Source organism: Mustela putorius, unplaced genomic scaffold, assembly GCF_011764305.1.
Source record: "Mustela putorius furo isolate JIRA1106 unplaced genomic scaffold, ASM1176430v1.1 tig00003899_pilon_pilon_pilon, whole genome shotgun sequence".
Classification (NCBI taxonomy): Eukaryota; Metazoa; Chordata; class Mammalia; order Carnivora; family Mustelidae; genus Mustela; species Mustela putorius.
Window position 1 is genome coordinate 779032 of NW_025422048.1, and position 9362 is coordinate 788393.

At 43.6% G+C, this 9362-nt stretch overlaps 1 protein-coding gene across 1 annotated transcript; it reads right to left on the reverse strand.

The window, feature by feature from the left end:
• Window positions 1–1709: 1709 nt before the first annotated feature.
• Window positions 1710–2645, reverse strand: LOC101674922 (olfactory receptor 3A3-like). The gene has a single exon (XM_004780755.3). It carries the CDS (start codon window positions 2643–2645, stop codon window positions 1710–1712), a length of 936 nt encoding a protein of 311 aa, XP_004780812.3.
• Between the last annotated feature and the right edge of the window lie 6717 nt (window positions 2646–9362).

A 9362-nucleotide genomic window follows, 5' to 3' on the forward strand; every position in this document is an offset into this window, starting at 1 on the left:
AAAAAATAAATAAATAAATAAATAAAATAAATAAAATGAAAAGACAAACAAGTTAGGAAAACATTAGTAACCTAAATGGTAAACTAAAGCTAATATTTTTTAAATGTAAATAGCTCTAAGAAATAAATACATAAAAAACAAACATCGCAGTAGGGGGCCCTTGGGTGGCTCAGTCGGTTAAGCGTCTGCCTTCGGCTCAGGTCATGGTCTCAGGGTCCTGGGATCCAGCCCCACATCAGGCGCCCTGCTCAGTGGGGAGTGCTTCTCCCTCTCTCTATGCCCCTCCCCCCAACTCTTGGGCTCATTCACTCTCTGTCTCGAATAAATAAATAAAATCTTTTAAAAAAGTCAAATAACCCAGTAGAAAAATTGTACAAATGACAAGAACATGGTATTTATGGAATAAGGATTGTAAACAGACCATTTGGTACATGGTATTGTTACCAGCAGGAAAGTCTCTTGGATCCCCCACGGAAGAGTTACATGAGGATCTGCGCTCAAATAAAGACAGTCAGGAGGAAGGTAGCAAGCACAAAGCAGTTTATTAAGGACAGGACATTCTCAAGTTGGGAGAGTGGACAGGCCCAGACGTGGCAACTTCACTGGGACTAGCTGGGGGTGTCGTTTCTTTTTGTTTGTATAGGGTATGGGTCATAGCTAGCAGGGGGAGGGGGTCTCTGACTGAGGTTGTTTCCAATCATCTAAGGGACTCCTACCAGTTGGGAAGGGGAGTTTTGGGCCCTACAAGGTAATTGCCAGAACTGTCAGGGCCATCTTCCCTTAGGGTTGGAGAGGGGAACAGGAGGGGTTGAAACCACAATGTAAATGTATTATAATGAAGCTATGGGTTACCCTGGGGCTGAGGTGGAAGAGGAGGGCACAGGGTCTGCACCTGCCGCTCTTGGTCTGGCAGCCACCCCCCTCCCCACACCCCACCCCACCCCCCCAGCCCCTCCCCTCCTCTCCAGCTGTTGGAAACCTTAAGGCCAAAATGTTAAAAGCCACAATCAGGGTGTTGTGTCCTCAGGCTTCTAACCTGTCACCTCTTTATCACCACCTCTGCCTCCAGCTCATGTCTAACTAAATGCCCACTTTAACGGTATGATCCTCTTTGTGAAAAAAAAGAAAAGATGAATGCAGAATAATATGTCCTAGGGAAAAAACTAGAACACACATCAAACTGTTCAGAGTGGTTACTACAGACACTGAGATCATGAGAAACTTTTACTTCCTAACAACACACCTTTATGTAAAGTATGAATGATTTTATAATAAGAATATATTATAGTTGGAAAAATTTTAAATATCTAAACATCCGGAATTGTAAATACACTATGATTCCAGTTTTGTTTTCCGACTTTAAATATGCATGTACATACATTTGTAGTTCAGAAAGAAACCTGAATCAAAATGTTCACAGTGGTTCCCTCTGGGTGGTGAGACTGTACAGGTGTTATTTGGGGGGAAATCACTTTATAAGTTTCTGTAACTACACAACTTCTCCAATGACCATTCTGACTTCCATAAACAGAAAACAATGTATCACAGTCAAGAACCACAACAGAAATATTGGATCTTGGCTGAAAATGGGGAGAGGGGAACCTGGCACACAAAACAGGATTCACCAAATGGATTCAGCCCCAAAGCATCAGGCATGTGCTGGCCCCAGCAGAGAGAGCGAGTGTGGTGGGAGCTGATGTGACCAGTGCCTAGGGGGCACTTTCTTTCCCAAGGGCCTTGAGCAAAGCCCTCTTCACCTCCTTGTTCCACAGGCTGTAGATGATGGGGCTCAGCATGGGAGTGAGGACCACGGACAGCACGGACAGCACCCGGTCCCGCGAGCCTGAGTATGCAGAGCTGGGGAGGATGTAGCAGAGGACTGAAGCGACGTAGAACACGCAGACCACCATGATGTGGGCAGCGCAGGTGGAAAAGGCTTTTCGTCGGCCCTCAGCAGAGCGGATCCTGAGAATAGCAGCCACGACGTGTATATAAGAGATCACAACCAGGGCACAGGGTGCAAGAGCCACCAAAAAGCTGAAGAAAAACAGGGCGAGTTCATTGGCCCACGTGCTTGAGCAAGAGAGTTTCATCAGCGGAGGGAGGTCGCAGAAGAAGTGGGTGATAAGGCGAGGCCCACAGAACTTGAGTCGAGCCGCAAGGATGGTGTGGGTGAGTGCATTGGCCAAGGCAAGCAGGCCAGAGATTGAAGCCAACCCTGTCCGGGTCCGTGGGCCCATGAGGACTAGATAGTGCAGGGGCTGGCAGGTGGCCACATAGCGGTCATAGGCCATGGCTGTGAGCAGGAAGCACTCCCAGGGAGCCAGGAAGTGGAGAAAGAATATCTGGGTAAGGCAGGCATGATAGGGCATGGTCCGCACTGGTGCCAGCAGGTGTACCAACACCTGGGGCACCGTGTTGGAGATATAGGCAGTGTCCAGTAGTGAAAGGTTGGCTAAGAAGAAGTACATGGGGGTGTGAAGTCGGGAGTCCATTATGATAAGGCTGACAATGCCCAGGTTCCCAACCACAGCCACTATGTAAACCAGCAGAAAAATGGCAAAAAGCAAGTGCCTCAACTCCTCTGTGTCAGTCAGCCCTTCTAGAAGAAACTGGGACACCAGGGTCTCGTTCCCCAGCTTCATGGAACCAGGCACAGAAACCTGTAGAGTCCAACTCAGAGTCAGACGAGGATCTACGTTTGGAGGTTCCAGTTTAAAAGGCGGTGGGGGGTGAGGGAATGTTCAGGGACAAAGAAGACAGGTTTCAAGCTTAAGGAAATAAGACTCATAATTGGAGGAGGGGGGTTAGGCTCAGGAGGCCAGTGGTAAGGTCGAGGCCAGGAGAATGGAAACCGCAAGCCCACACCAAAAGGAGCTGCTCAGATCTTGAAGCCACAGTGCATGCCCCTCTGAGGGAGACAATCCCTCAGAAACTTCTACCTGACTAAGGGCCCTACATCTTGTCAGGATCTGCAATGGCGCCCTTATTTCCCCATCACCAAGCCAGCAGAGCCCCAGCTCAGGATCAGTGATAAGACCTTAGTCGGGTCCCCAAATGTTACAGCAGCAATGTCAATAGCCAGACTGTAGAAGGAACCTAGATGTCCATCAACGGATGAATGGATCAAGAAGATGTGGTTCCTATATACCATGGAATAATATGCAGCCGTCAAAAGAAACGAACTCTTGCCATTTGCAATGACATGGATGGAACTAGAGGCTATTATGCTGCGTGAAATAAGTCAATCAGAGAAAGACAATTATCGTATGATCTCTCTGATATGAGGAATTTGAGAAGCAGGGTGTGGGGTTGCGGGGAGTAGGGAAGGAAACTATGAAACAAGATGGGATCGGGAGGGAGACAAACCATAAGAGACTCTTAATCTCTCAAAACAAACTGAGGGGTGCTGGGGGATGGTGGGGGAGGGATGGGGTGACTAGGTAATGGACATTGGGGAGGGGAGGGGCTATGGTGAGTGCTGTGAAGTGTGTAAGCCTGACGATTCACAGACCTGCACCCCTGAAACAACTAATACATTATAGGTTGATTTTTTTAAAAAAGACATTAGTTGGTTCCCTCCTTCTCCTGCTCTGAACCTTTCAGTGCCTCCCATCGCAGTCAGAGCCAAAGCCAAATTCCTTCCCATGGCCTGCCAGGCCCTCAGTGAGACACTCTCTCATCATCGGGCAAGAAGTCTGTCAGCTCCGAGCCCCGTATCAGACCTTCAGACTTGCCCACAGCAGCAGAGACCCTTGCGCATTTCCTGCCTCAGCAGAAGAGGGTTCTGCCCTCCTGTCCGGGGCTAATTTATCCAACTTCCCTGGCCGCTCCCTTCATTGTGCCAGCCCTGCCTGGCAATCGTTTTACATGTAAATGTACTAAATGCCACTGATGGTTTATGTTATATTATGCCAATTTTACCTCAGTGAAAAAGAAAGCAAAAATAAAGACTTTTTCAGACCCACAATAGCTGAGATAATTTGTTGTCAGCAGAAAGCCTGCACTATGAGAAATGCTAAAAACAATTCTCCACAAAGAAGGGTGATACCAGATGGGAACTTGGATCTCCGTGAAGTCATGAATGTGGGGACCTATTTAGGAACTGTCCCTGCTCCCCTTCCCCCAGGGGATTTACAGGTAACAAAGCCCAGATACAAAGGTGGGTCAGGCCAGGTGGAGACATCGGATCAATGCGGGGGTGGGGGGGGGGATGCATACTGTCTCCTTGGTTACCAAGGAGTATGGGGTCCGCCCTTTGGGAGCCCTTTTGGCGCCAATCCCAATCAAGGTGTGATAGGCTGGTTCAAATGTCTACTAGGGTTAATTGTAACTCAATTGGTCACCTAGCATCACTGTGGAGGTTCCTGTGTGTGTTACAATCTCATTGGTCACCTGTGCGTGGCCAGGCCCGACCGCATGGCCTTTGCCCTTAAAAGCTAGTCTGTGAAACTGGGAAGGGTTGCCCTCTCTTGTAAGAGGTGCAGCCCCGAACGTTCGGTTAGATTCTTGATGCTTGGCGCGAAATAAAGCTTTGCTTGACCTTTGCTTTGTATCAGTCTCACTCCTTTAATCACGGACCCATTATTGGGACATAACAATGAAGAGTTCCAGCACTGGGTGTTCTACACAACTAATGAATCGTTGAACACTACATCAAAAGCTAATGATGTCAGCTAATTGAACATAATTTTTTTAAAAGTGTTCCAGAAATGTAAAGTATGTAAGTAAATATAAAAATATTTTTCTCATTTTAAAATTTCTTTCTATCATAGCAAACCATTTAAAGCAAAAATGTGAACAACAGAGCATGGGGTTTATAACCACTGTAAGAAATAAAATATATAAAAGAGCACAAAGGAGATGAGGGGGTAATTCTAATGTCCTTACATTAAATGTGAAATGAACTGTAATTATTTGAAGGTAGTCTATAATAACATAAAATACTTATTAGAAACCCTAGAACCCTAGGCATAAAATATGTACACACATAGCGAAATTCTAGAAATTAGTCAAACTGAAAGAGGTCATAAAAATATGGAAAGGAGAACACAGAACACATGGGGCAAATAGAAAATAAACAGCAGGTTTGTTTAAATCTACAGCAGGTAGATTTAAACTCAACCATAGCATTACTTACAATTTTTTTAAAGATTTTATTTATTTATTTGACAGAGAGAGATCACAAGTAGGCAGAGAGGCAGGCAGAGAGAGAGAGAGGGGGAAGCAGGCTCCCCGCTGAGCAGAGAGCCCGATGCAGGACTCGATCCCAGGACCCTGAGATCATGACCTGAGCCGAAGGCTTTAACCCACTGAGCCACCCAGGTGCCCCATTACTTACAATTTTTATAAATGGTCTAAACAGTGCAGCTAAAAAGCAAGAGAGTGCCACAGTGGATAAAAAGGTAAAGCAAAACTATGCATAAGAAAACTAAGCATAAGAAATCCACCTCAACAGGCACCTGGGTGGCTCAGTGGGTTAAAGGCTCTCTGCTCAGCAGGAAGACTGCTTCCTCCTCTCTGCCTGCCTCTCTGCCTACTTGTGATCTCTGTCTGTCAAATAAATAAATAAAATCTTTAAAAAAAAAAAAAAAAAAAACGAAATCCACCTCAAGGGCACCTGGATGACTCAGTGAGTTAAGGTTCTGCCTTTGGCTCGGGTCATGATCTCAGGGTCCTGGGATCGAGCCCCACATCGGGCTCTCAGCTTGGCGGGGTCTGCTTCCTCCTTCTCTCTGCCTGCCTCTCTGTCTGCTTCTGATCTCTTTCTCTGTGTCAAATAAGCAAATAAAATCTTTAATTAAAAAAAAACAAAAGAAATCCGGGGCACCTGGGTGGCTCAGTGGATTAAACCGCTGCCTTCGGCTCAGGTCATGATCCCAGTGTCCTGGGATCAAGCCCCGCATCGGGCTCTCTGCTCAGCGGGGAGCCTGCTTCCCCTTCTCTCTCTGCCTAACTCTCTGCCTACTTGTGATCTCTCTCTCTGTCAAATAAATAAATAAAATCTTTAAAAAAATTTTAAAAATTTTAAAAAAAAAAAGAAATCCACCTCAAATATGAAGACATGAAGATATAGTAAAAGTAAAAAGATGGTTAAAGATATACCACACAAACTCTAATCTTAAGAAAGTTTGAGGGGCGGCTGGGTGGCTCAGTGGGTTAAAGCCTCTGCCTTCAGCTCGGGTCATGATCCCGGGGTCCTAGGATCGAGCCCCGCAACGGGCTCTCTGCTCAGCAGGGAGCCTGCTTTCTCCTCTCTCTCTGCCTGTCTCTCTGCCTACTTGTGATCTCTGTCTGTCAAGTAAATAAATAAAATTTAAAAAAAAAAAAAGCTTGAGTGCCTATATCAATAGGCAAAGTAGACTTCAGGACAAGGAAGGTGATGGAATGGAGGGCTTTTGCTCCTGATAAAGGGGTCACTTCATGAAGAGGACCTGAAACTCTAAATATGTATGTGCTACAAATAAAGGGGCTTCAAAATACATGAAACAAAACTCACAGAACAGGGAAAAACAGAGTGGGAAATCATTAGAGAGGGAGACAAACCACAAGAGACTCTTAACTCTAGGAAACAAACTAAGGGTTGCTGGAGGGGAGGTGGGGGGAATGGGGTAGCCGGGTGATGGGCATTAGGGAGGGCATGTAGTGAGATGAACACTAGGTGTTATATGCAACGATTAATTACTGAACAGTGCATCTGAAACTAATGATGTATTATAAGTTGGCTAATTGAATTTAAATTTTAAAAAACTTACAGAAAAGAAAGGTGAATAGATAAATCTGCAATCAGAGGTAAACATTTTAACACTCCTCTTTTAGTAATTGATAGAAAATATTGCAAAAAATCAGACATAGAAGAGCAAACTAAAATCTCAACGCATGGTAAGAAAGAAATAATGAAGATAAGGAAGATATGAATAAAATGAACAAAGAATAAAGAACAATCCATGAAACTGAAAGTTTAAAAAAAAAAACAAGAAAACTGATTTTTTAAAAAAGTGTAACCAGGGAATATCAGGAACATTATTTGCGAATAAGGAATTACCAAAACTGACTCAAGAAGAAATATAAAACATGAATATCCCTAAATCTATGAAAGAAATGGAACAGAAAACTCCAGGCCCACATGGTTTTACTAGTGAATACTACCAAATACTTAAAGAACAAATATTACCAATCCTATACAAATTCTTTCAGAAAGCAGAGGAGGGGAAACACTTCCCAAATCATTTTATGAGGCCAGCATTACACAATATCAAAACCAGATGAAGACATTGCAGGAAAAGAAAACCATAGACCAATATCCTGGTCAAGAAAAAACTTGATTAAATATTAGCAAATTCAGTCAAGCGACCTATAAAGAGGATGACGCAATCATGACCAAGTGGGGTTTATCCCAAGAATGAAAGACCGGTTTTCATTTAAAAAAAAAAAATCAATCCAGGGCGCCTGGGTGGCTCAGTTGGTTGGGCGACTGCCTAAGATCATGATCCTGGAGTTCTGGGATTGAGTCCCGCATTGGGCTCCCAGCTCCATGGGGAGTCTGCTTCTCCCTCTGGCCTTCTCCCCTCTCATGCTCTCTCACTCTCTCTCTCTCAAATAAATAAATAAAATCTTTTTTAAAAAATCAATTCATGTCATTCATCACAACCCCACCACCATCACCCCCAAAGTTTGAGAAACAAGGTATGGATGTTCACTACTTCTAGTCAACATTCTCCTAGAAATCCTAGGCAGTACAATAAGCAAGAAAGAGAAATAAAAGTGATACAGATTGGAAAAAAAGAAATAGAATTATCTTCATTCAGAGATAACATATTTGTGTATGTAGAAAATCCTAAGTAAGCTACCAAAAAAAGAGGAGTGAAATAGAAAAATAATCACTATCATTTATAATAGTATCCCAAACATGAAACACTTAGTGACACATTTAATAACGTATGTGCAAAACCTTTACAGTGAAAACTAAAAGCTATTGGTAAGAGAAATTAAAGAAAACCTACATAAATGGAGAAATAGATCATGTGCATGGATCAGAAGACCACGTATTCTTTTTTTTCTTAAAGATTTTATTTATTTATTTGATGGAAAGAGAGAGCACACTCACACAAGTAGGCAGAGCAGCAGACAGGGGGAGAGGAGAAGCAGGCTTCCAGATGAGCAGAGAGCCTGACCTGGGGTTTGATCCTAGGACCCTGGGATCATGACCTGAGCCAAAGGCAGAGGCTTAACCAACCACCCGGGTGCCCCAAGACCCAGTATTCTTAAGAGGTACATTCTGACCACACCAATCTATAAATTCAATGCAAACCCAATAAAAGTCCTGACTTTGCAGAAATTGACAAGCTGACTTCAAAGTGTATATGGAAGAACCTAGAATAGGCAAATCAGATTTTGAAAAAGAAGAATAAAGTTGAAAGACTTAAGGATGACTAAAAGAGGATATAGATGGAATGGAAATCTCGTACGTCACTGGTGGGAGTGTAAATTGGTAGAATCATACTGGAAAACAGTTCTTCAGTTTCTTGTAAAGGTAAACTTAAACTTGCCACAGGAAAGAATATCCAATGGGGGGATATAAAGACAGTCTTTTCAAAAAATCATCTTGGGAAAATTGGACAGCCACATGCAGAAGAATGAAACTGGACCATTGTCTTACACCACACACAAAATTAGACTTATTATAGGCGAAAGACCTAAATGTAAGACAGGAATCCATCAAAATCCTTGAGGAAAACACAAGCAGCAACTTCTTCCTACGAACATCGTCAAAGGCAAGGGAAGCAAGGGCAAAAATGAACTATTGGGATTTCATCAAGATCAAAAGCTTTTGCACAGCAAAGGAAACAGTTAACAAAATCAAAAGACAACTGACAGAATGGGAGAAGATATTTGCAAATGACATATCAGATAAAGGGCTCGTATCCAAAATCTATAAAGAGCTTCTCAAACTCAACACCCAAAGAACAAATAATCCAATCAAGAAAGGGGCAGAGGACATGAGCAGACATTTCTGCAAAGAAGACACACAGATGGCCAACAGACACATGAAAAAGTGCTCTACATTACTGGGCATCAGGGAAATATAAATCAAAACCACAGTGAGATCCCACCTCACACCATTCAGAAAGGCTAAAATCAACAAGTCAGGAAATGACAGATGCTGGCAAGGATGCGGAGAAAGGGGAACCCTCCTACACTGTTGGTGGGAATGCAAGCTGGTGCAGCCACTCTGGAAAACACAATGGAGGTTCCTCAAAAAGCTGAAAATAGAGCTACCCTATGACCCAGCAATCGCACTACTGGGTATTTACCCTAAAGATACAAATGTAGTGATCAGAAGGGGCACCTGTGCCCGAATA